General features: G+C 43.5%; 1 protein-coding gene across 1 annotated transcript in view; it reads left to right on the top strand.

Moving 5' to 3' along the window:
• Positions 1–22,428: 22,428 nt before the first annotated feature.
• The window catches only part of LOC120064655 (cadherin-22-like), a 162,344-nt gene continuing 161,403 nt past the window's right edge, over positions 22,429–23,369 (top strand). Inside the window, exon 1 of the mRNA XM_039015279.1 lies at positions 22,429–22,650. Within this exon, the coding sequence (XP_038871207.1) occupies positions 22,429–22,650 (222 nt within the window). The remainder of the gene's footprint in view (positions 22,651–23,369) is intronic.

Genomic DNA, 23,369 nt, shown 5'->3' with positions numbered 1-23,369 from the left:
CAATCAGTGTAGATGAAGAGGAGGAGACAGGTTACAGAATAATTTTTAAGCCTTGAAACAATTGACACATGGATTGTGTATGTGCGCCATTCAGAGGGTGAATGGGCAAGACAAAAGATTGAAGTGCCTTTGAACGGGTATGGTAGTAGGTGCCAGGCACACCGGTTTGTGTCAAAATCTGCAACACTGCTGGGTTTTCTGTATGTATCAAGAATTGTCCACCACCCAAAGGACATCCAGCCAACTTGAGACAACTGTGGGAAGCTTTGGAGCCAATATGGGCCATCCCTGTGGAATGCTTTCGACACCTTGTATAGTCCATGCCCCCACAAATTTAGGCTGTTCTGAGGGCAAAAGGGGGGCAGCGAATTTCTTGAGATAATATTTATTTTGTCTCAGGATATTATATCTGGATTTGTACAGCAATAAAGGAAAAGCATGAGATGGTTGTGCTTCTGAAGTCCTCATAAAATGTTTATTGGCCTGAATATATTAAGAGATTAGAGACTTTACATAACATGATTATAAACAGAAACATTCTAATGACCGTCATAAAAAAACTCTGACGATAGAAATAAGTAAGTCGCATATTTCTTTAATGAGAAAATGAAAAAAATTTAACGAGTCCTGGGTTTTGTGTTTTGCGAATACAATACATTTTCCCCCATTTATATTTTGGTTTCTTGTTTCATGTTAAGCATTCTTAACTAATTGAATAACTTGTTTGGGGCTAAGATTCTTGCTATTTCTCATGTGGGTCAGTAGAAGTACTTTGACATCACACATTATTGTGAAGTAGACACAAATGACTTCTTGTGGAATTTGTGACAGACATACTAAAAAGCAGATTTTTTTTTTCATGTCCACCACACAATTTGGTATGCAGTGCATTTCAATCACTGATAAAAGCAGTATGTTACATAAGACCGAAATGATAGGAGGGAGGTTGGTCGGGGAGGATATAACGCAAAGGTCAAGCAACCCAAACGTTGCGTGTTAGAATCACATGATGAAGTTTTGCATTTCAGCTAATTAGAAACTTTGCAACTACTTACTCATTTTAACTGCTTAGCTGTTGTGTTCCCTACCCCTAACCTTAACCCATAACTCCTAGCCTATCTAACGTTAGCTACAAATTGGAATTTAAAAAAACGTGTAGTGTACACAAAGTTATTTGTCTATTTTACGATGTTCTGTGATAATGCGTTGACTAAGTGTCAATACGTAGTGTGCATGAAAACACCCAATTAGCACGCTTTCAGACTCAGTGGCTTTGTGGCCTGGTTGTGTAACTCTTCAGCATATCTTTAAGAATAAACCGTGAGATAATATAAAGGCATAGTTCAGCGATTGAATTGCATGCGGTTTTGGTCTACTAATATTAGCATTTAGTAACATTTTAACAAAACCAAAGTGTAGATTAAGGTCTCTCCTTGTCCATAGACTGTTTTCAAGGTAAGGAAACAAGTATATTAATACATAAAATCACTGAACTATCACTTTGCAATGGAAAACAAAGCACTTGAAGCTGTTTGAGTACACAGGGTCAGTGGGCTACACTTCCCTGCATATGTGTTTGGACAGTGAAGCTACATTTTTAAATTGGCTCTATACTCCAGCAGTTTAGATTTGAGATGTTTCATATTCAGCAAAACTACATGATGTCAGCTTTTATTTGAGGGTATTTTCATACTAACAGTATCTGTTTTACCATTTAGAAATGAAACATTTTATGTACAGTATCCCCATTTGAAGAAGTCAAAATACTTGAAAGAATTCGGTGGTGTAAAGTACTGAAGTAAAAATACTTGAAAAACTCCTTAATTACTTTTTTGGGGGGTATCTGTACTTTACTATTTATATTTTTGACAACGTTTACTTTTAATTCACTACTTTCCTAAAAAAAAAAAACTTTTTACTCCATACATTTTTCCTGACACCCAAAAGTAATTTTGAATGCTTAGCCGGACAGGAAAATGGTCTAATTCTCACACTTATCAGGAGTACATCTCTGGTCCTACTGGCTCTGATCTGGCGGACTCACTAAACAGTGTGAGTGTTGGAACGTGCCCCTGGCTATTGGTAAATCAAAAACAACAAGAAAATGGTGCCGTCTGGTTTGCTTAACATAAGGAATTTGAAATAATTTATACTTTTACTTTTGATATTTAATTATAATTTAGCAATTACATTTAAACCAAATACTTGTAGACTTACTCAAGTAGGATTTTATTGTGTGACTTTCACTTTTGCTTGTCATTTTCTATTAAGGTATCTTTACTTTTACTCAAGTAAGACAATTGAGTTCTTTTTCCACCACTGGAAAAATTCACTCCTAGTGTATGAAAGTAGTCAAAAGTTTATTTGGTCCCATATTACTACATCAGGCTTGTGTGACTACAAACTCGTTAGATGTGTTTTGGGTTATGTTTTTCCCAAACAGGGGCAGCAGGTAGCCTAGCAGTCAGAGAGGCGAACTGGTTAGAATCCCAGGTCTGACGAGGAAAAAAGCTGTTGTGAAGTGAGCTGGCAACCATCATGGTATCAAATCCTAGATGCTATTGCCTTGAGCAAGGCACTTAACCCCCCAAAATGACTACTCCAACCTGTTATGCGAGTCTTTCTGAGAAGTTGGGATAAAGCAGGAGTCAAATTTCCTTTGGACCTTGTGTACAATTGACAAATAAAGTAATCTTAATCTAATCTTAATCTTAATCAAATGGAACTGAATTTGGAGTCACTTTTATTGTAAGTAAGAATAGAAGATGAATAGAAGACACTTCTACATTAATGTGGATGCTACTGTACCATGATTATGGGTAATCATAAATGAATTGTGAAGAATGATGAGTGAGAAGATTACACAGGCACAAAGATCATACCCCCCAATACTAATCTCCCCTGCTGAGAGGTTTTGAAAAAGAAAATGAGAGCTGCTCAGATGCAATAATTTAAGAACCTAATATCCAACGTTTCGACAGACAAACTGTCTTCATCAAGGTATAATGACAAACACTGCGATTCACTAGTTTATATAGTGTCACACAGGTGTCTGTAATCATGGCCGGTTGTGGCCTGATATCATTGGTTAATTCTTAGATATAGAAATAACATACAAAGAACATGAATGGATAGCATATGATCATAGATACAATTTAGCTACATAGGCCTTCAAACATTTACAATGAATAGCAAAATCACAAGAATGGCTTCAGATCAAAGTCTACGTTGAGACCGAAGGGAACAAGGGTCTTACAATTTAAAGATCCAGGCAGCCTCTCGTTTTAACAATACATTTTCAAGGTCACCCCCTCTCCTAGGGAGGGTGACATGTTCAATGAGGTTACCATGTTTTGTTGTGGCCTCTGAATGGCATCTCACTCATTATTATTCATGATTCCTTCATGATTTTTCTTACTCATGGCATTATCAAGATGACTTTAGAAGTGTTCAGAAACATCTTATCTACTCACTTAGAAAGAAAATTACTCCAGTCATCATTCACCATTCAGTTACTATTGGGCAAAACATAACCCAAAACAAATCACAAATGCATCCAAAGAGTTTGTAGAGTCACAAGCCTCTGGTTGCCAGCTCACTTCCTGACAGATTTTTTTCCTTGTCAGACATGGTATTCAAACTGGTTCACATCTCTAACCGCTAGGCTACCTGCTGCCCATGTTTGGGCAAAACTAGTGCTGAGTGATTAGTGCTTTTTGAGCTCGGTCTGGTTTTAGTTTGATTATTAAAAAATAATCTCAGATTTCGGTAGGATTTTTAAAAATGTATTTTTTATGTGGGTTGAATGCTGTAACAACAGAATAAAACAATTAATACAAGTCCCATGATGGTACATGTAGTGACTGCCAATTACTGCTTATCACTTAACCATCATTTATTTACATTACTTTAATAAACAGTTTATATATACAAAAATAATATTTGAGTACTTTTTCATTACAAGTCATCTTATCGATATAGTGCTGCAGCTGCTGCTTGACAAAATTTGTCAGACACCATATTTGTAGTTCTTCAAAATAAATAAAACATACTTTTAACACTGCTGAATAACAACTATCAATTACTTAGATCATGTATTTTCAGGCAGAGACACCTCGCAAAGCAACTGCTCTCTATCCCTCTCGATCGCACATTCTTCTTTCTTGTCAGAGTATTTATCTGGTCAATATGGCAGTGTAATATGACTGTTAGTTATGTGTGAAAATGTGATCGCATGTGATTGTGTTTTAATGTTTAAGTACTCTTGGAAAATTAGTCCAAATGAGGACTAAAAGAGATCCTAATCAAATCAGATCTCTCCCCCTTCGTGTCTGCGCAGCCACATACACCAGACAAATAGGTGCACAATGGATTATGGTCATTGTAGTTAATTACCACGTTCATTAAACTATGTATACTGAACAAAAATTGCTGGGGACAATAAAAGACCACTCTAAAATGTGAAGTTTTGTCACACAACACAATGACCACAAGTTTCGAGGTAGCCTGCAATTGGCATGCTGACTGCAGGAATGTCCACCAGAGCTCTTAAATGTTATGTTAATTTCTCTACCATATGCCGCCTCCAACGTCTTTTTTGAGAATTTGGCAGTACGCCCAAGGGGCCTCACAACCGCATAGCCACGTGTAACCACGCAAGCCCAGGACCTCCACATCCGGGTTCTTCACCTGCGGGATCGTCTGAAACCAGCCACCCGGACAGCTGATGAAACTGTGGGTTTGCACAGGTGAAGAATTTTTGCACAAACTATCAAGAAACCGTCTCAGGGAAACTCGTTGTCCTCATCAGGGTCTTGACCTGCCTGCAGTTTGGCGTTGTAAATGACTTCAGTGGGCAAATGCTCACCTTCAATGACCACTGGCATGCTGGAGAAGTGTGCTTTTCACAGATGAATCCCGGTTTCAACTGCACTGTGCAGATGGCGAGCGTTTTGCTGATGTTAGTGTTGGGAACACAGTGCCCCATGGTGGCGGTGAGGTTATGGTATGGGCAAGAATAAGCTACAGACAACGAACACAAGTGCATTTTATCGATGGCAATTTGAATGCACAGAGATACCGTGACGAGATCCTGAGATGCATTGTTGTTCTATCATCCTCCACCATCACCTCATGTTTCAGCATGATGATTCACAGCCCGATGTCGCAAGAATCTGTACATCTCCTGGAAGCTGAACATATCCCAGTTCATCCATGGCCTGCATACTCACCAGCCATGTCACCCATTGAGCATGTTTGGAATGCTCTGGATCAACGTGTACGACAGCGTATTCCAGTTCCCGCCAATAACCAGCAACTTTGCACAGCCATTGAAGAGGAGTGGTACAACATTCCACAGGCCACAATCAACAGCTTGATCAACTCTATGAGAAGGAGATGTATTGCGCTGCTTGAGGCAAATGGTGGTCGCACCAGATACTGACTGGTTTTCTGATCCATGCCTGTACTTTAAAAAAAAATATGTATCTGTGACCAACAGATGCATATCTATATTCCCAGTCATGTGAAATCCATAGATTATAAGCCTAATGAATTCATTTAAATTGACTGATTTCCTTATCAACTGTAACTCAGTAAAATCTTAGAAATTGTTGCATGTTCCGTTCATATTTTAGTTCAGTGTAGAATATTGGTCAGTTGGAAACTACAACTCTCTACTACACTGCACAGTTTGGACTTGATCTGATTTTGTCTCTAGTGAAACTGTGCATTACGTTTAGAAAATAACGAATGAAATGGAGTTCCAATAATTGAACCGAGATTGGTCCATTAGTAGTTTAAAAATAAAAAATAGGCTACATTTCTCTTAATGGCACAAGCTTGACGTTGTCATTGTATGCAAGTAATATGGGACCAAATACTAAACTTTTGACTACTCTGATACACTGTAAGTGAATTTGTCCAAATACCTATGACTTCTTCACATGGGGGGGGGGGGGCAAGATGCACTGGGATCTTAAATTATTGACACCCTTGATAAAGATTTGTAATAATGAGTGCATAAAATAAATAATGCAAATACTGAACTATATTCTGTGCTCCCAAAAAATTGGGAGATTTATTTTATACTAACACAAAAACAAAGATTTTGTTTAACAAGTAATCTTTTTTTCTCAAAAAAATGTGGAGGTCAAAATTACTGACGTCTCTAAAGATTCTTATAAATAAAGTAGTCAAAAGTTTTGTATTTGGTCCCATATTCCTAGCATGCAATGACTACATCAAGCTTGTGACTCTACAAACTTGTTGGATTCATTTGCAGTTCGTTTTGGTTGTGTTTCAGAACTTTTTGTGCCCAATAGAAATCAATGGTAAATAATGTATTGAGTCACTTTTATTGTCAATAAGAATATCATGTTTTTAAAGACTTCTACATGAATGTGGATGCTACCATGGTTACGGATAATCCTGAATGAATCGTGAATAGTGAGAATTTAAGAGGGTCAAAGATCGTACCCCCAAGACATTCTAACCTGCCCTGTTATTGGTAATGGTGAGATGTTAGCATGCTGGAGAATATAGACAAATTATAATTTTTTAGCTTCAGTGTCCAAATGCATATGGTGAGGACTGTATATGCGGATGGAGGAGGCTCAACATTGTAGCAAAATACTGATTATGCCCCTGCTGTTGTGTAATTAGCTTAGCATCCATCACTTGACAGTCCACGCCTGAGTGATGATGGTTAATGATGTAATGAGGTCCTCCTCAGAGACTTGCCGTGGCTTGTGGATGTTGGATCACACTGGAGGAGGCACATTGCACGTGGCCAAGCTTTTTCCTCGGCCCGGAGTGACCCGCTCGGCTCATCCTCTGCCCAAGAGGTTTGGGATCAGCTCTGACAAACCCCTGGCCCTATCCTCGACCCCTTACGAGCCAAAGAACCTGAGCTCACAGGAACTGACTCTCCAACAGTGATGAAACTAGCAGATAGCCATGCTTTTCTAATGTTCTGGGACCATGTGTACCGACAGCTGTCAACTGCTTTGGACGTCCTCTGTCTGTCAGAGTCAGTGAGCGTTCTGGCCAGGCCAGCCTCAGAGCTTCACCAGCTCTCCCTGCTCTTCCTGCTTTCTCGCACCCCCTGATTATTGACCAAAGCCGGGGCTTCCAGTGTGCCAGCCACCCGTGAGATGAACGATTGAGTAATTGCGCAGCTGGCAGTGCGGGCGCCCCATGTGCGTGCCTGCGCCACGGTGGTGGGCAGTGTGGCATGTGCAGCCAGCCAGTAGTCAGGGGGCTGTCTGTACAGGGGAAGAGGGGGAGATGACCAAAAAGAAGAGGGCATAGAAGAGTGAGACAAAAATTGAGGGAGAGGGACTGATGAAGATGGAGAAAGGCAGGGATAAAGAGAGAAAGGCAGGGATACAGACAGAACGGCAGGGATACAGAGAGAGAAAGGCAGGGATGAAGACACAGAGAAAGAAAGGCAGGGATGTTATTGTTATTTTACTGCTGCTCTAATTATTTGTTTTAATTATTTGTTACTTTTAGTTTTTATTCTTTTTTTTAAATCTTTTTTTTTATTAATGGCATTGTTGGTTAGGGCTTGTAAGTAAGCTTTTCACAGTAAGGTCTACACCTGTTGTATTCAGCACATGTGACAAATACAATTTTATTTGATTTGAAGACAGAGAGAGAAAGGCAGGGATGCAGTTTTCTGCTGTGGACAGATTTTGAAGAGCTTTGCAGAGCCATGCCTGTACTGGAGGGAGGGAGGGAGTGAGAGAGGAGAGGGGAGAAAAGAGGTAGAGAGAGTGAGTGGGGGTGGAAAGCAGCAATTAATGTAATTAGGCTACCAGCTTTAGCAAGGCTCTGACAATATATGTCACCTCTCATTATATCCCGTAAGTAAACACAGGGCTTAATATGAGGCAACGGGCTTCAGCGTTCTTTGGACAGTTGTTCCCTGGCTACCTTGTGTGTGTCAATGTGGATGCTAGTCTCCAGTTTCAGCCAGCTGCATATCATTGACTTAGCAAATAGGCAGGGCCGGTTCCAGGCACACACGGCATAAGCGGTCACTTAGGGCCCGCGACCGCTAGCCTGCATTCCAGGTGACTACCTCATGAAGCTGGTTGAGAGAATGTCAAGAGTGTGCAAAACTGTCATCAAGGCAAAGGTTGGCTAATTTAAAGAATCTCAAATATCAAATATATTTTGATTTATTTAACACTTTTTTTGGTTACTGCATGATTCCATATATGTTATTTCATAGTTTTTATGTCTTCGCTATTAATCTACAATGTAGAAAATAGTAAAAATAAAGAAAAACCCTTGAATGAGGACTGGCCACCCCTCATAGCCTGGTTCCTCTCTAGGTTTCTTCCTAGGTTTTGGCCTTTCTAGGGAGTTTTTCCTAGCCATCGTGCTTCTACACCTGCATTGCTTGCTGTTTGGGGTTTTAGGCTGGGTTTCTGTACAGCACTTTGAGATATCAGCTGATGTAAGAAGGGCTATATAAATAAATTTGATTTGATTTGAATGAGTAGTGGTGTCAACTTTTGACTGGTACTGTGTATACAGTACTGTTTAAATGTTTTGGGTCACTTAGAAATGTCCTTGGTTTTGAAAGAAAAGCACATTTTTTGTTCATTAAAATAACATCCAATTCATCAGAAATACAGTGTAGACATTGTTAATGTTGTAACTGGAAAATTGTAGCCCACAAAACACCAGTCTCAACGTCAACAGTGAAGAGGCAACTCCGGGATGCTGGCCTTCTAGGCAGAGTACCTCTGTCCAGTGTCTGTTCTTTTGCCCATCTTAATCTTTTCTTTTTATTGGTCAGTCTGAGATATGGCTTTTTCTTTGCAACTCTGCCTAGAAGGCCAGCATCCCGGAGTCACCTCTTCACTGTTGACGTTGAGACTGGTGTTTTGCGGGTACTATTTAATGAAGCTGCCAGTTGAGGACTAGTGAGGTGTCTGTTTCTCAAACTAGACACTCTAATGTACTTGTCCTCTTGCTCAGTTGTGCACCAGGGCTTCCCACTCCTCTTTCTATTCTGGTTAGAGCCAGTTTGCGCTGTTCTGTGAAGGGAGTAGTACACAGCGTTGTATGAGATCTTCAGTTTCTTGGCAATTTCTCCCATGGAATAGCCTTCATTTTTCAGAACAAGAATAGACTAACGAGTTTCAGAAGAAAGTCTTTGTTTCTGACCATTTTGAGCCTGTAATCAAACCCACAAATGCTGATGCTCCAGATACTCAACTAGTCTAAAGAAGGCCAGATTTATTGCTTCTTTAATCAGGACAACAGTTTTCAGCTGTGCTAACATAATTGCAAAAGAGCTTTCTAATGATCAATTAGCCTTTTTAAAAAGATACACTTGGATTAGCTAACACAACGTGCCATTGGAACACAGGAGTGATGGTTGCTGATAATGGGCCTCTGTACGCCTATGTAGATATTCCATTAAAAAATCTGCCGTTTCCAGCTCCAATAGTCATTTACAACATTAACAATGTCTACACTGCATTTCTGATCAATTTGATGTTATTTTAACGGACAAAAATATTCCTTTTCTTTCCAAAACAATGACATTTCTAAGTGACCCCAAACCTTTGAACTGTAGTGTATATTGTAGAATAATAGTGAATAACACATATGGAATCATGTAGTAACCAAAAAGGGTTAAACAAATCAAAATATGTTATATTTGAGATTATTCAAAGTAGCCACCCTTTGTCTTGATGACAGCTTTGCACACTCTTGGCATTCTCTCAACCACTATCATGAGGTACAGTAGTCACCTGGAATTCATTTAAATTAACAGGTGTGCCTTGTTAAAAGTTCATTTGTAGGATACGTTCATTAGAGTTACCAGCCTCAGAAATCGGTAATTAACTGCACCTCAGATTGCAGCCCAAATAAATGTTTCACAAAGTTCAAGTAACAGACACATCTCAACATCAATTGTTCAGAAGAAACTGAGTGAGTCAGGCCTTCATGGTCAAATTGCTTCAAAGAAACCACTACTAAAGGACACCAATAATAAGAAGAGACTTGCTTGGGCCAAGAAACACGAGCAATGGACCTTAGACCGGTGGAAATCTGTGCTATGGTCTGATGAGTCCCAATTTGAGATTTTTGGTTCCTACCGCCTTGTCTTTGTGAGATGCAGTGTAGGTGAACGGATGATCTCCGCATGTGTGGTTTCCACCGTGAAGCATGGAGGAGGAGATGTGATGGTGATGTGATGGCTTTGCTGGTGACACTGTCTGTGATTTATTTAGAATTCAAGGCACACTTAACCAGCATGGCTACCACAGTATTCTGCAGCGAAACGCAATCCCATCTGGATTAAGCTTAGTGGGACTATCATAGTAAAAATAAAGAAAATCCCTTGAATGAGTAGGTGTGTCCAAACTGTGTGTGTATACATAAACTCAGCAAAAAAAAGAAACGTCCTCACTGTCAACTGCATTTATTTTCAGCAAACTTAACATGTGTAAATATTTGTATGAACATAAGATTCAAGAACTGAGACATAAACTGAACAGGTTCCACAGACATGTGACTAACATAAATTGAATAATGTGTCCCTGAACAAAGGGGGGTTCAAAATCAGAAGTAACAGTCAGTATCTGGTGTGGCCACCAGCTGCATAAAGTACTGCAATGCATCTCCTCCTTATGGACTGCAACAGATTTGCCAGTTCTTGCTGTGAGATGTTACCCCACTCTTCCACCAAGGCACCTGCAAGTTCCCGGACATTTCTGGGTGGAATGGTCATAGCTCTCACCCTCCGATCCAACAGGTCCCAGACATGCTCAATGGGATTGAGATCCGGGCTCTTCGCTGGCCATCGCAGAACACTGACATTCCTGTCTTGCAGGAAATCACGCACAGAACGAGCAGTATGGCTGGTGGAATTGTCATGCTGGAGGGTCATGTCAGGATGAGCCTGCAGGAAAGATACCATGAGGGAGTTGTTGTCTTCCCTGTAACGCACAGCGTTGAGATTGCCTGCAATGCCAACAAGCACAGTCCGATGATGCTGTGACACACCGCCCCCGACCATAACGGACCCTCCACCTCCAAATCGATCCCGCTCCAGAGTACAGGCCTCGGTGTAACACTCATTCTTACGACGATAAACGCGAATCCTACCATCACCCCTGGTGAGACAAAACCGCGACTCGTCAGCGAAGAGCACTTTTTGCCAGTCCTGTCTGGTCCAGTGACGGTGGGTTTGTGTTCATAGGCGACGTTGTTGCCGGTGACGTCTAGTGAGGACCTGCCTTACAACAGACCTACAAGCCCTCAGTGCAGCCTCTCTCAGCCTATTGCAGACAGTCTGAGCACTGATGGAGGGATTGTGCGTTCCTGGTGTAACTCGGTAGTTGTTGCCATCCTGTCCCTGTCCCGCAGGTGTGATGTTTGGATGCACCGATCCTGTGCAGGTGTTGTTACATGTGGTCTGCCACTGCGAGGACGATCAGCTGTTCGTCCTGTCTCCCTGTAGTGCTGTCTTAGGCATCTCACAGTACGGACATTGAAATGTATTGCCCTGGCCACATTGCAGTCCTCATGCCTCCTTGCAGTATGCCTAAGGCACGTTCACGCAGATGAGCAGGGACCCTGGGCATCTTTCTTTTGGTGTTTTTCAGAGTCAGTAGAAAAGCCTCTTTAGTGTCCTAAGTTTTCATAACTGTGACCTAAATTGCCTACTGTCTGTAAGCTGTTAGTGTCTTAATGACCGTTCCACAGGTGCATTTTCAATAATTGTTTATGGTTCATTGAACAAGTTTGGGAAACAGTGTTTAAACTCTTTACAATGAAGATCTGTGAAGTTATTTGGATTTTTACAAATTATCTTTGAAAGACAGGGTCCTGAAAAAGGGACGTTTCTTTTTTTGCTGAGTGTGTGCATGTATATGTGTATATGTGTGTGTATATATATATATATATATATATATATATATATATATATACACACACACACACACAACTTAGTGATTATAATTGGAATAATAGAATACACAAGGTGCAATTTCGAAATTTGATTATGCATCAGCAGTTTTTCTCTTATGTCAGTCACTGACACTCACTCAATTAGCCATGTCAGCTAACAATTTTTAGATTCTTATTTAATCTAGCCAGCTATCTAAACGTGTAGTAATCATGGCTGAATACTGAACAAGCCCTGACCGACAGGAGGCACCCATTTGTTTGTGTTAGTCATTCTCACTCAGATGTCAAATTAACATAACATCAGTCATAAAAACATTTGTAGAATTTCAGGGAATGTGTTTTAAAACAGCAAACATTTGTAGAATTTCAGGGAATGTGTTTTAAAACAGCAAACATTTGTAGAATTTCAGGGAATGTGTTTTAAAACAGCAAACATTTGTAGAATTTCAGGGAATGTGTTTTAAAACAGCAAACATTTGTAGAATTTCAGGGAATGTGTTTTAAAACAGCAAACATTTGTAGAATTTCAGGGAATGTGTTTTAAAACAGCAAACATTTGTAGAATTTCAGGGAATGTGTTTTAAAACAGCAAACATTTTTCTCCGCCCCATGCCAAATTCTCGCACAGGGCCCCCAAAAGACTGGAGCTGGCCCTGCCAATAGGACACTGGGTCTTTTGGATGCAGAATGTCTTTCACAAGGTGAAGGTTCTAACAATAATAGTCGCTGGAGCATTGCTGTCTGGATGCAGTCAATGTCTGGATATCGCAACATCAATGGGGTTTTAGTAATTCATGAGATCAAATGTTTCAGTGTGGTGTCTGGAGATGTTTTGAATGCATAATTAGATATTTTCTCAAATTCTGTATTTTGAGAGGAATGTTTTTACAACGAGTGCATCCAAATGATCTTGTGTGTTAAATTAGTACATTTTGGTGTGTAGCTGAAGAGACTTGAAAACACATTTACACAATATGATGATCCAGAAGATGCTTTTAGCAAATACTCTCTTTGATCTAGGTAGATATGGATATTCTAGTCTATTCTGTCATTACCTATCCACAATGCATAGGTGTTGGTGTCCTAGGCAAGCCTTTTTAAAATAGACTAAGTTAAGGTAAGCTGTTTTTCAATGAAATTACATTACTTGTTTACTTTCATGGAAATGCTTTAAAACTGTTATGAAAAGTAGTAAATGATTCCACCACAGTTCTAATGCTCCTTGTGTGAGCACAATTGTTATGTTTTCAGTCTACTGAACTCACAACCCACTCTTTCTCTGTCAATCTTGAATTAGACTACCCATTAAAACTCCAGATAAAGTGAGACCACAAACATTTCAAGCCAAAGCAGTGGTTTTTCTCCTCAACACCATGGCCACGGAACCCAAGCAACTGTGACAAATTAGGACTGGAGATGACAAAATAGGCTTTTTTAATAAGCATGGCAAAGGGGATTTGACTCTGGCGGCAGGGCTCACTTGAATAAGCAGACTGTGGGTCCTGCTTTGATGATCGCTTTCATCCATCTGATACGAGATAGGGGGGGTGGAAAGCGAGGGAGGAGGGTATGGGGGACGTGTAGGGACAGTGTTGAGCAGATACTTAATCGGTGGACGAATCAAAATGAGTAATATAAAAAACACAGGAGGAAGGAGAGGGGGGGTTAAAGGAGGGTTATGTGATAACTATTAGCTATTAGCTTCCGAACATAATCCCTCACCCCCTCCCCCTTAGATTGTAATCAATTCAGTCTATTTCTTGTCTCCCTGAAATGACACTTTGTTAATTAAAGGAGCGATGTGGTGAAGTTGCAGTGACACTAGGGATGTCAGACGTGTGCTTAAAGACACGGTAACCAACCGGTCAATCAACTGGTTGATCTCCAAAGCATTTTTAGTCGATCTCAAACACTTCTGTAAAAAAAAACATTGAGTTCCTGTTTAAAAAAAAAGTTGTCTCGCAATGCATTACCATTTTGAACCATTTCATGTGTCTGAAGGTAAAAACTCTGCTTTCCCGGCGGGCCCAGAGTGCAAATCAATTGCACTATAGGCCTACCACTGGCCAATTGGATGGCTCAGATGACTGTGTCTGCAGTAACGTAGCAGGCAGAAAATAAAACTACAGCAAAGTTGATACTGTGAGTTTTCAAAACTTTTAAAACTAGAGAGAGTCTGTCAATGAATACAGCGAAGAGCTGCTGTTTTTATGAGTGAGTTTCAAGTTCTTACTCAGCACTTTGTAATCAACACTTTCATAAGCAATAAAATGTGCATTCTTCCTATTTCCGCTCAGCGCTACAACCAGCAGTGCAGCTGTAATGAATGAGTAGGAAGGTCTATCCATATGCTTGAGTTGTTCTTAGCAGCTTGGGTCTTTTTTAATATGGAGGAATATTTAACTTTCTCTGTTCATTGGCGTTACAACATGAATTTGTACATGAGGTAGAAATGATGTGGTGCAACTTGAGTTTTGCCATCATCTGGAAGAATGATGCCCTTTTTTTGGCCAGTGGAGGAAAGGGAGAGCAGAGGTATGTTGAGTGGCGGACCCTCAGTCTGCTGCTCTCTCCCTCCGCTGAGACTGACCATCAGATACACGCACCATCAAACAGAGACATAGATAGAGGAAGGGAGCCGTAGGGAGACAAAGGGAGCCGTAGGGAGAGGAAGGGAGCCGTAGGGAGAGGTTGGGAGAGGAAGGGAGAGATAGGGAGCCGTAGGGATTGAAAGGGAGCCGTAGGGAGTGAAAGGGAGCCGTAGGGAGTGAAAGGGAGCCGTAGCGATTGAAAGGGAGACGTTGGGAGACGTTGGGAGACGTAGGGAGTGAAAGGGAGACGTAGGGAGTGAAAGGGAGACGTGGGGATTGAAAGGGAGAGATAGGGAGCTGTAGGGAGAGAAGGGGAGCCGTAGGGAGTGAAAGGCAGCCGTAGGGATTGAAAGGGAGCCGTAGGGAGAGAAAGGGAGCCGTGGGGAGAGAAGGGGAGCCGTAGGGAGAGAAAGGGAGCCGTATGGATTGAAAGGGAGCCGTAGGGATTGAAAGGGAGCCGTAGGGAGAGAAAGGGAGCCGTAGGGAGAGAAAGGGAGCCGTAGGGAGAGAAAGGGAGCCGTAGGTATTGAAAGGGAGACGTAGGGATTGAAAGGGAGCCGTAGGGAGAGAAAGGGAGCCGTAGGGAGAGAAAGGGAGCCGTAGGGAGAGAAAGGGAGCCGTAGGGATTGAAAGGGAGCCGTAGGGATTGAAAGGGAGCCGTAGGGAGTGAAAGGGAGCCGTAGGGAGTGAAAGGGAGCCGTAGCGATTGAAAGGGAGACGTTGGGAGACGTTGGGAGACGTAGGGAGTGAAAGGGAGACGTAGGGAGTGAAAGGGAGACGTGGGGATTGAAAGGGAGAGATAGGGAGCTGTAGGGAGAGAAGGGGAGCCGTAGGGAGTGAAAGGCAGCCGTAGGGATTGAAAGGGAGCCGTAGGGAGAGAAAGGGAGCCGTGGGGAGAGAAGGGGAGCCGTAGGGAGAGAAAGGGAGCCGTATGGATTGAAAGGGAGCCGTAGGGATTGAAAGGGAGCCGTAGGGAGAGAAAGGGAGCCGTAGGGAGAGAAAGGGAGCCGTAGGGAGAGAAAGGGAGCCGTAGGTATTGAAAGGGAGACGTAGGGATTGAAAGGGAGCCGTAGGGAGAGAAAGGGAGCCGTAGGGAGAGAAAGGGAGCCGTAGGGATTGAAAGGGAGCCGTAGGGAGTGAAAGGGAGCCGTAGGGAGTGAAAGGGAGCCGTAGCGATTGAAAGGGAGACGTTGGGAGACGTTGGGAGACGTAGGGAGTGAAAGGGAGACGTAGGGAGTGAAAGGGAGACGTGGGGATTGAAAGGGAGAGATAGGGAGCTGTAGGGAGAGAAGGGGAGCCGTAGGGAGTGAAAGGCAGCCGTAGGGATTGAAAGGGAGCCGTAGGGAGAGAAAGGGAGCCGTGGGGAGAGAAGGGGAGCCGTAGGGAGAGAAAGGGAGCCGTATGGATTGAAAGGGAGCCGTAGGGATTGAAAGGGAGCCGTAGGGAGAGAAAGGGAGCCGTAGGGAGAGAAAGGGAGCCGTAGGGAGAGAAAGGGAGCCGTAGGTATTGAAAGGGAGACGTAGGGATTGAAAGGGAGCCGTAGGGAGAGAAAGGGAGCCGTAGGGAGAGAAAGGGAGCCGTAGGGAGAGAAAGGGAGCCGTAGGGATTGAAAGGGAGCCGTAGGGATTGAAAGGGAGCCGTAGGGATTGAAAGGGAGAGGTTGGGAGCCGTAGGGAGAGGTTGGGAGCCGTAGAGAGTGGTTGGGAGCCGTAGGGAGAGGTTGGGAGCCGTAGGGAGAGGTTGGGAGCCGTAGGGAGAGGTTGGGAGACGTAGGGAGAGGTTGGGAGACGTAGGGAGAGGTTGGGAGCCGTAGGGAGAGGTTGGGAGCCGTAGGGAGAGGTTGGGAGCCGTAGGGAGAGGTTGGGAGCCGTAGGGAGAGGTTGGGAGACGTAGGGAGAGGTTGGGAGACGTAGGGAGAGGTTGGGAGACGTAGGGGGAGAATGGATGATTTAGGGAGAGAAAGGGAGCCGTAGGGAGTGAATGGGAGCCGTAGGGAGAGAAAGGGAGACGTAGGGAGTGAAAGGGAGAGAAAGGGAGCCGTAGGGAGAGAAAGGGAGACGTAGGGAGAGAAAGGGAGCCGTAGGGGTGGAAGGGATACGTAGGGAGAGGTTGGGAGACGTAGGGAGAGGTTGGGAGACGTAGGGGGAGAATGGATGATTTAGGGAGAGAAAGGGAGCCGTAGGGAGTGAATGGGAGCCGTAGGGAGAGAAAGGGAGACGTAGGGAGTGAAAGGGAGAGAAAGGGAGCCGTAGGGAGAGAAAGGGAGCCGTAGGGAGAGAAAGGGAGACGTAGGGAGAGAAAGGGAGCCGTAGGGAGAGAAAGGGAGCCGTAGGGAGAGAAAGGGAGCCGTAGGGGTGGAAGGGAGCCGTAGGGAGAGAAAGGGAGCCGTGGCGAGAGAAAGGGAGCCGTGGGGAGGGAAAGGGAGACGTGGGGAGGGAAAGGGAGATGTGGGGAGAGAAAGGGAGACGTGGGGAGGGAAAGGGAGACGTGGGGAGTGAAAGGGAGACGTAGGGAGTGAAAGGGAGACGTAGGGAGTGAAAGGGAGACGTAGGGAGTGAAATGGAGATAAATTGAGATAAAAGGAGTCAAAGGGAGACGTAGGGAGAGAAATGTAACTGAGGTAAAGTAGCTAAGTGGGAGAGACTAAGAAAGTGAGAGTTAGAAAGGGATAGACTGTTAAAAGTTAGCAGGATAAGAAGTAAGGATGAGTTTTTACTATTAAAGTGTTCTATTAAACCACCATAGTAGGCTTCAGCTGCAGAGGCGGAGAGAGGAAGAGTATGGAATGATATTAGAAGAAAACCAGAGGGAGAGGTAGAGAGGAGGAGACTGAGGGAGAGGTGGAGACTGTGGGAGAAGAGGAAGAGGAAGTGGGAGGAGAGAGTGGGAGAAGAGGATGAGATGGGGACGTGGAGACTGAGATGGGGACGTGGAGACAGTAGGAGAAGAGGAGGATGAGATGGGGAGGTGAAGATAGTAGGAGAAGAGGATGATGAGATGTGGAGGTGAAAATAGTAGGAGAAGAGGATGATGAGATGTGGAGTTGGAGACAGTTGGAGAAGATGAGGATGAGATGGGGAGGTGGAGACAGTAGGAGAAGAGGATGATGAGATGGGGAGGTGGAGACAGTTGGAGAAGAGGAGGATGAGATGGGGACGTGGAGACAGTAGGAGAAGAGGAGGATGAGATGTGGAGTTGGAGACAGTTGGAGAAAATGAGGATGAGATGGGGAGGTGGAGACAGTAGAAGAGAATGAGATGGGGAGGTGGAGACAGTTGGAGAAGAGGATGAGATGGGGAGGTGGAGACAGTAGGAGAAGAGGAGGATGAGATGGGGAGGTGAAGAGGAGGAGATGGGAGGTGGAGACAGTAGAAGAAGAGGAGATAGTAGGAGAAGAGGACGGGATGGGGAGGTGAATACAGTAGGAGGAGATGGGAGGTGGAGACAGTAGAAGAAGAGGAGATAGTAGGAGAAGAGGACGGAATGGGGAGGTGAATACAGTAGTAGGTGAAGAGGATGAGATGGGGAGGTGGAGAGAGTAGAAGAAGAGGAGGATTGTGAGAAAGATGACAAAGTGAGAGAAGAGAAGGATGAGAAGAGAAGGATGAGAGGGACTGAGAGAAAGCGAGAGCTGATAGGCGTAATGGAGGGGTGGGGGGGAGTGACTGAGAGGGCCTGTCGCCCGGTCACTGGCCCCACGCCCATCACTTTGCAGTGATCAGTCTCCCAGTCCGTCGTCTGCCGCTTGCCAGCTGTCAGGGGGCCTGCTCTGGGCACGACCACTGATGTGAAACAGCAGCCATGTTTAAGAATCAATCCACTGCCCTAAAATTTCACGAATGACTGCAGAGCTTGCTAATAGCTTTTGGGGTGAAAGAGATGCCTTGCGACTGTACTGTATCGGCTAGCTGGCTTGCCCCTGCTTGGAAGGTCTTTAATTGACACAGCGCTAATTAGCCCGGCTACTAGCAACGAGCTTCCACGACCTCTCGTGTGGCCAAGTTGCGATAGAGAACGAGACTTCTCTCTATCGTGCGCTTTCCCTCTCTCTCCAACTCATTAGGGTTTTATACTTTTTTTGGACCTCATTAAGAGTAAATGCATACGCACTTAATGAAATTCCCAGAGTGAGTTAGAAAAACAAGGATTTGGCAGTCTGGTTGCTGTTTTGAAATGCCAAGCGGCTTGGTTTGGAGTCAAGCAAATGTTCCGGTTAGAGAGCAACTTCAGAGCTGTACGTTCACCCAGAAAAGTTTTTGATACAAATGGTTTCTAATTAATCATATACGCACTGCCAAGCACACAGTTAAAATATCTAGAGTTAAGGGGGCAGGGTAAGCGTAGATAGGCAAAAAATGATTTAATCTGGGTTTTTCTCCCCAAGCCGTTTGCCTTTGAGGCGGAAAGGAATAAACAACGACTTTAACTTTGAAGTCAGCTCTTTAGCTAAAACATACGAGTCTAATTGGAGACATGAAAAATTATATTTTGGATCAATTAAAGTCGAGCAAAAAGACTTGCAAGGATATTTTGGCCGACTTTTGTTCAATGTGAACGACGTAAATGATTCATTTTACCATATTAAATTGGATTTAATCTTTTCCTTTCATTGTATTTATTTTTCTCTTATTCTATTTATTTCGAATTTAGTTTTTTCCCTCCTAGATGTCAAGGTTTTTCCATTGGATCAAAAAGTCATGTTGAATTGTGACTTGAGTCATCTTTGCCGCTTCTTCCTCTAAATGTCACACGTCATAACCTTTTAACATCACAATAATTCATAGATGCAAGACTGAGGGACAAACGGTAGTGCTGCTAGTACTCAGTATTATACAAGACTGAGGGACAAACGGTAGTGCTGCTAGTACTCAGTATTATACAAGACTGAAAACAAAGCTATCAGATCACAGCTTTTCACAACCAAATACATGACACAATCAAATGGAAAGCATCTAACAACTCAATTGTGCAGTCTGCCATGATGCCATGCATTTTATTCATGGTTGGGCTGTATATATCAGAGTGGTATCTGATTATGTAAATATATCGTATGTTCACACTTCGCAGATGTTGTACTTTGTATACAATATCTACAGGTATATATGATTGTGTTCTCCTTACACAACTTGGTCATTGTTATTCAAGGCCATGTTGGAATTTACATTTTAGAGTTCAATATGTGTTCAGGGAGAGTGTCTCATACCTACATTGCTGCACAAATGCGATGCAAAACCCTGCCTCAAAACCCTGCCTCAAAACCCTGCCTCAAAACTCTGCCTCAAAACTCTGCCACAAAGCCCTGCCTCAAAACCCTGCCACAAAGCCATGCCTCAAAACCCTGCCTCAAAACCCTGCCTCAAAACCCTGCCTCAAAACTCTGCCACGAAGCCCTGCCTCAAAGCCCTGCCACAAAATCCTGCCTCAAAACCCTGCCTCAAAACTGAGAGGCCTTTAAAACTATGCTTTCCTACTTCCTATTCTTTGGCTTCATTCACAGAGCTCAATTGCAAATACCATGCACAGTGTTCGTTTGACCTCAGTCTGAATTTGAATAATTTTACAGAAAAAAAAAAAAAATAGCTTGTAGGCATCGAAATATTGGAGAGCTTCACCCAGCTAGCACAAAGGCACAGTAGGTTAAACAACTGCTGTCCTGAAGCAGCTCGAAACAGCTTTCCTCGACATCTTCCTCCCACTGGTGCTGCAATCTCTTCGCCTTGAGGTGGTGACACCACAGACACACTAAAATGTATTTTTTTGCCCGTTCTAAAGGTTTCACAAAGCCCATTAATCACAACCTCTTCCTGCGATGCTGGCTCGCCGCAACGCACCGCCTCTTATCTACTCCCGCCTCACAGCAACGCACCGCCTCTTATCTACTCCCGCCTCACAGCAACGCACTGCCTCTTATCTACTCCCGCCTCGCAGCAACGCACTGCCTCTTATCTACTCCCGCCTCGCAGCAACGCACTGCCTCTTATCTACTCCCGCCTCATAGCAACGCACCGCCTCTTATCTACTCCCGCCTCACAGCAACGCAACGCCTCCTATCTACTCCCGCCTCACCGCAACGCACCGCCTCTTATCTACTCCCGCAACGCACCACCTCGCCGCAATGCACCGCCTCTTATCTACTTTCTTCGTAACGCCGCAAAGCACCGCATCTTATCTACTCCCGCCTCGCCGCATCACCTCACAGCAACGTACCGCCTCTTATCTACTCCCGCCTCTCTCAGCAGTGTTTGTTTGAGGCATTAGGGGGCTGTTGCCGTGATGGATTGAATTAATACTTTTATCCAATTAGTGTTCCCTCATGCAATTAATCAGCTGGCCGGGGTTAGGGCCGCTTGGTTGGCCGGACTAAAGCAGACAGATGCTAGTGGCCTGGCTCATGAAGAAGAACCATCCCTCTCTTTCTCTCTTCCCTCTATTCTGCAGCATCCTCCCCTCCACACACCTGGCGCTCTCTGCCCTCGTACAGTACTGCGCCATCGCTCTTAGAGCACATTGTTCGGGTTTTTTGTCGAACACAACAGCAGACCAGCTGAAAACAGTTCGCTCCAGATAATCCGAAGAAAAACAAACACATTTTCATTATTGTGGCTCGAGTTGTGAAGAGCTAATAAAAAGATAAATGAGTTCAGGCTTGAACAAGTTTTGTTTGCAGTGCGCGTTTGGAAAATGTATACAATTTCATATACTGTGTGATGAAAGACCCTGCAGTGTTAAAGCCCAACCAGTGATGGATGCCATCTCTGTTCTACAGGAAAATGTGATGGTAACCTATGCTATTCTTTCTGGTTTTTTGCAGGTTTTGCCACTACTCTCAGCACTTTATGGGGGTCCTCTCACTGCCTGAATCACCCAGAAGAATTATGGAACAAAATAAGATCTGAGCCAATGGAGTCTCCTGAAGGATACTGTTCTCTAATACTGGAATGAAGTGACAAGAGACGGCAGCTGGACCATACACACAACCCTAGGATCCTGGACCTGGAGAGAACCTTTTGATCTGAGGACCCGAGTATCAGAATGATCCACTTTTCTTTGAAATCCATTGCTAATGAGTTATAAAATACAGAACAAAGATATTGTGAAAGATAACTAAGCATTTTAGTGAAAATCAGTTCCAATAGTTTGGAGATAGCCTTGGGTATCTCACTATGGGTTTCTGTAAGATTTGAACCTTGTCATACCAGGTAAAACCCACATTGTCCTTGACAATTATACAAATGCCGTTTCAATGGTTATCCATCCCATGATCTTCTCAAAGGACCCTATCCATTAAATGATTTCCTAAATGAATGTATTGGAATCAAGTAAATGACCACATATGGATTGAAAGTGTCAATTCTAATTCTCAGGGAGTTTAAAAAAAATCTATATCAGGCCCACTCCCATCACCACAATACTTGTGGTAAAGATTGAAAGATTGAAGCTGCCTTAGAACATATGGGAAAGTTTGTCTTTGAAATCTTGAATGCAGTTTTCACTTGTACAGTAACAAAACACATCTATGTTACCCGAATGAATTTGATACCAGTGTAGACGGGTGAGATAAGTCAGGGACAAACCCGATGGAGAAGATTACATGGGAAAGATAAGGCCGGTTCAAAATGATTTGCCAAGTTTCTTCTGCACAGAGAACAAACCTTCTGTAGCCTGTCTAAATTCACTGAGTCATGATGTGCCATGGCATGCCCTGCGTCCTGAGGTGGAACTATTTAAGACAATAGAACTATTTAAGACAATAGAATACTTAAGAATCTTGTGGATTAATTCAAGTGTCCTAGAACAGAGCCTCTGGGTTTAATTTCTTCAACATTGCCGGTTTGAGGACTCTTTTCACCTCTTTGGAAATCCCCGTCACATGTAGAGCCAAGCAGGATTTTCCAAAATGGCTCCCTCTTGGAGACTGGGAGCATGTAGCCTGTTGACGGCCCTTTGGCTTTTGCATTGCTGTAGTTGTGGATGGTCGGAGAGGACTAGTGGCATGGCCAAGGGAGAAACTAAGGAGCAGGAGCTCATGTCCCATGAACGAGTGAAGAGGGGATGGGTGTGGAACCAGTTCTTTGTGGTGGAGGAGTACACAGGCACAGAACCTCTCTACGTTGGAAAGGTAAGAATTTGAGAGTTTTTTTGTGTGTTTAGGGGAAGAACACTAACATTACATTTGAAGTTTTTTGCTCTAGACATGATTCATGTCTTACGTGTGAGTTGATTGTGATTTGATTTGTATGACAAGTTAGGATTGGAAAGGATAAGACGTGCTATACTATCAAATCAGATGGAATTTTGAGGCCAACTGCAAAAGAAATAGGGATGGTTCTTGTATACATTTTACTGCACACCCATGTCTGTCTGAATTCAGTCATTTGCAATTGATATTCATATTTTGAACTCCAATCTGAATGGTTTTCCTTATAAAGGCGGTGTTAGAATCCCTCTGTCTGCCTCTGTATTATTTCTCTTAGGGGACAGCAGTCTATCTCTTCAGCCAGGATCCATTATGGGACTTAGTCAGACTTAGAGAGAGAATGAGAGGAGGAGAGAGGGTGAGAGAGAGGGGGGGGGGGGGGGGGGGGGGGGGTGAAGATGGAGAAACAGATGGACAGACAGATGGATAGACAGACAGACAAACCGACCAAGCAAAGATGAGCTCAAAAGAACGAGCTAGAAGGAGAGAGAGAAATGGGGAAAAAAGAGGAGGAGAGAAGGGGAAAAAAGAGGAGGAGAGAAAGGGGGAAAAGAGGGGGAGAGAGAGAAAGGGAAAAAATAGGGGGAGAGGGAGAAAGGGAAAAAATAGGGGGAGAGGGAGAGCGACAAAGGATTCATGCA

Source organism: Salvelinus namaycush, chromosome 20 (genome assembly GCF_016432855.1).
Source record: "Salvelinus namaycush isolate Seneca chromosome 20, SaNama_1.0, whole genome shotgun sequence".
NCBI classification, from domain to species: domain Eukaryota; kingdom Metazoa; phylum Chordata; class Actinopteri; order Salmoniformes; family Salmonidae; genus Salvelinus; species Salvelinus namaycush.
This window is presented reverse-complemented; position numbering and strand designations above follow the sequence as displayed.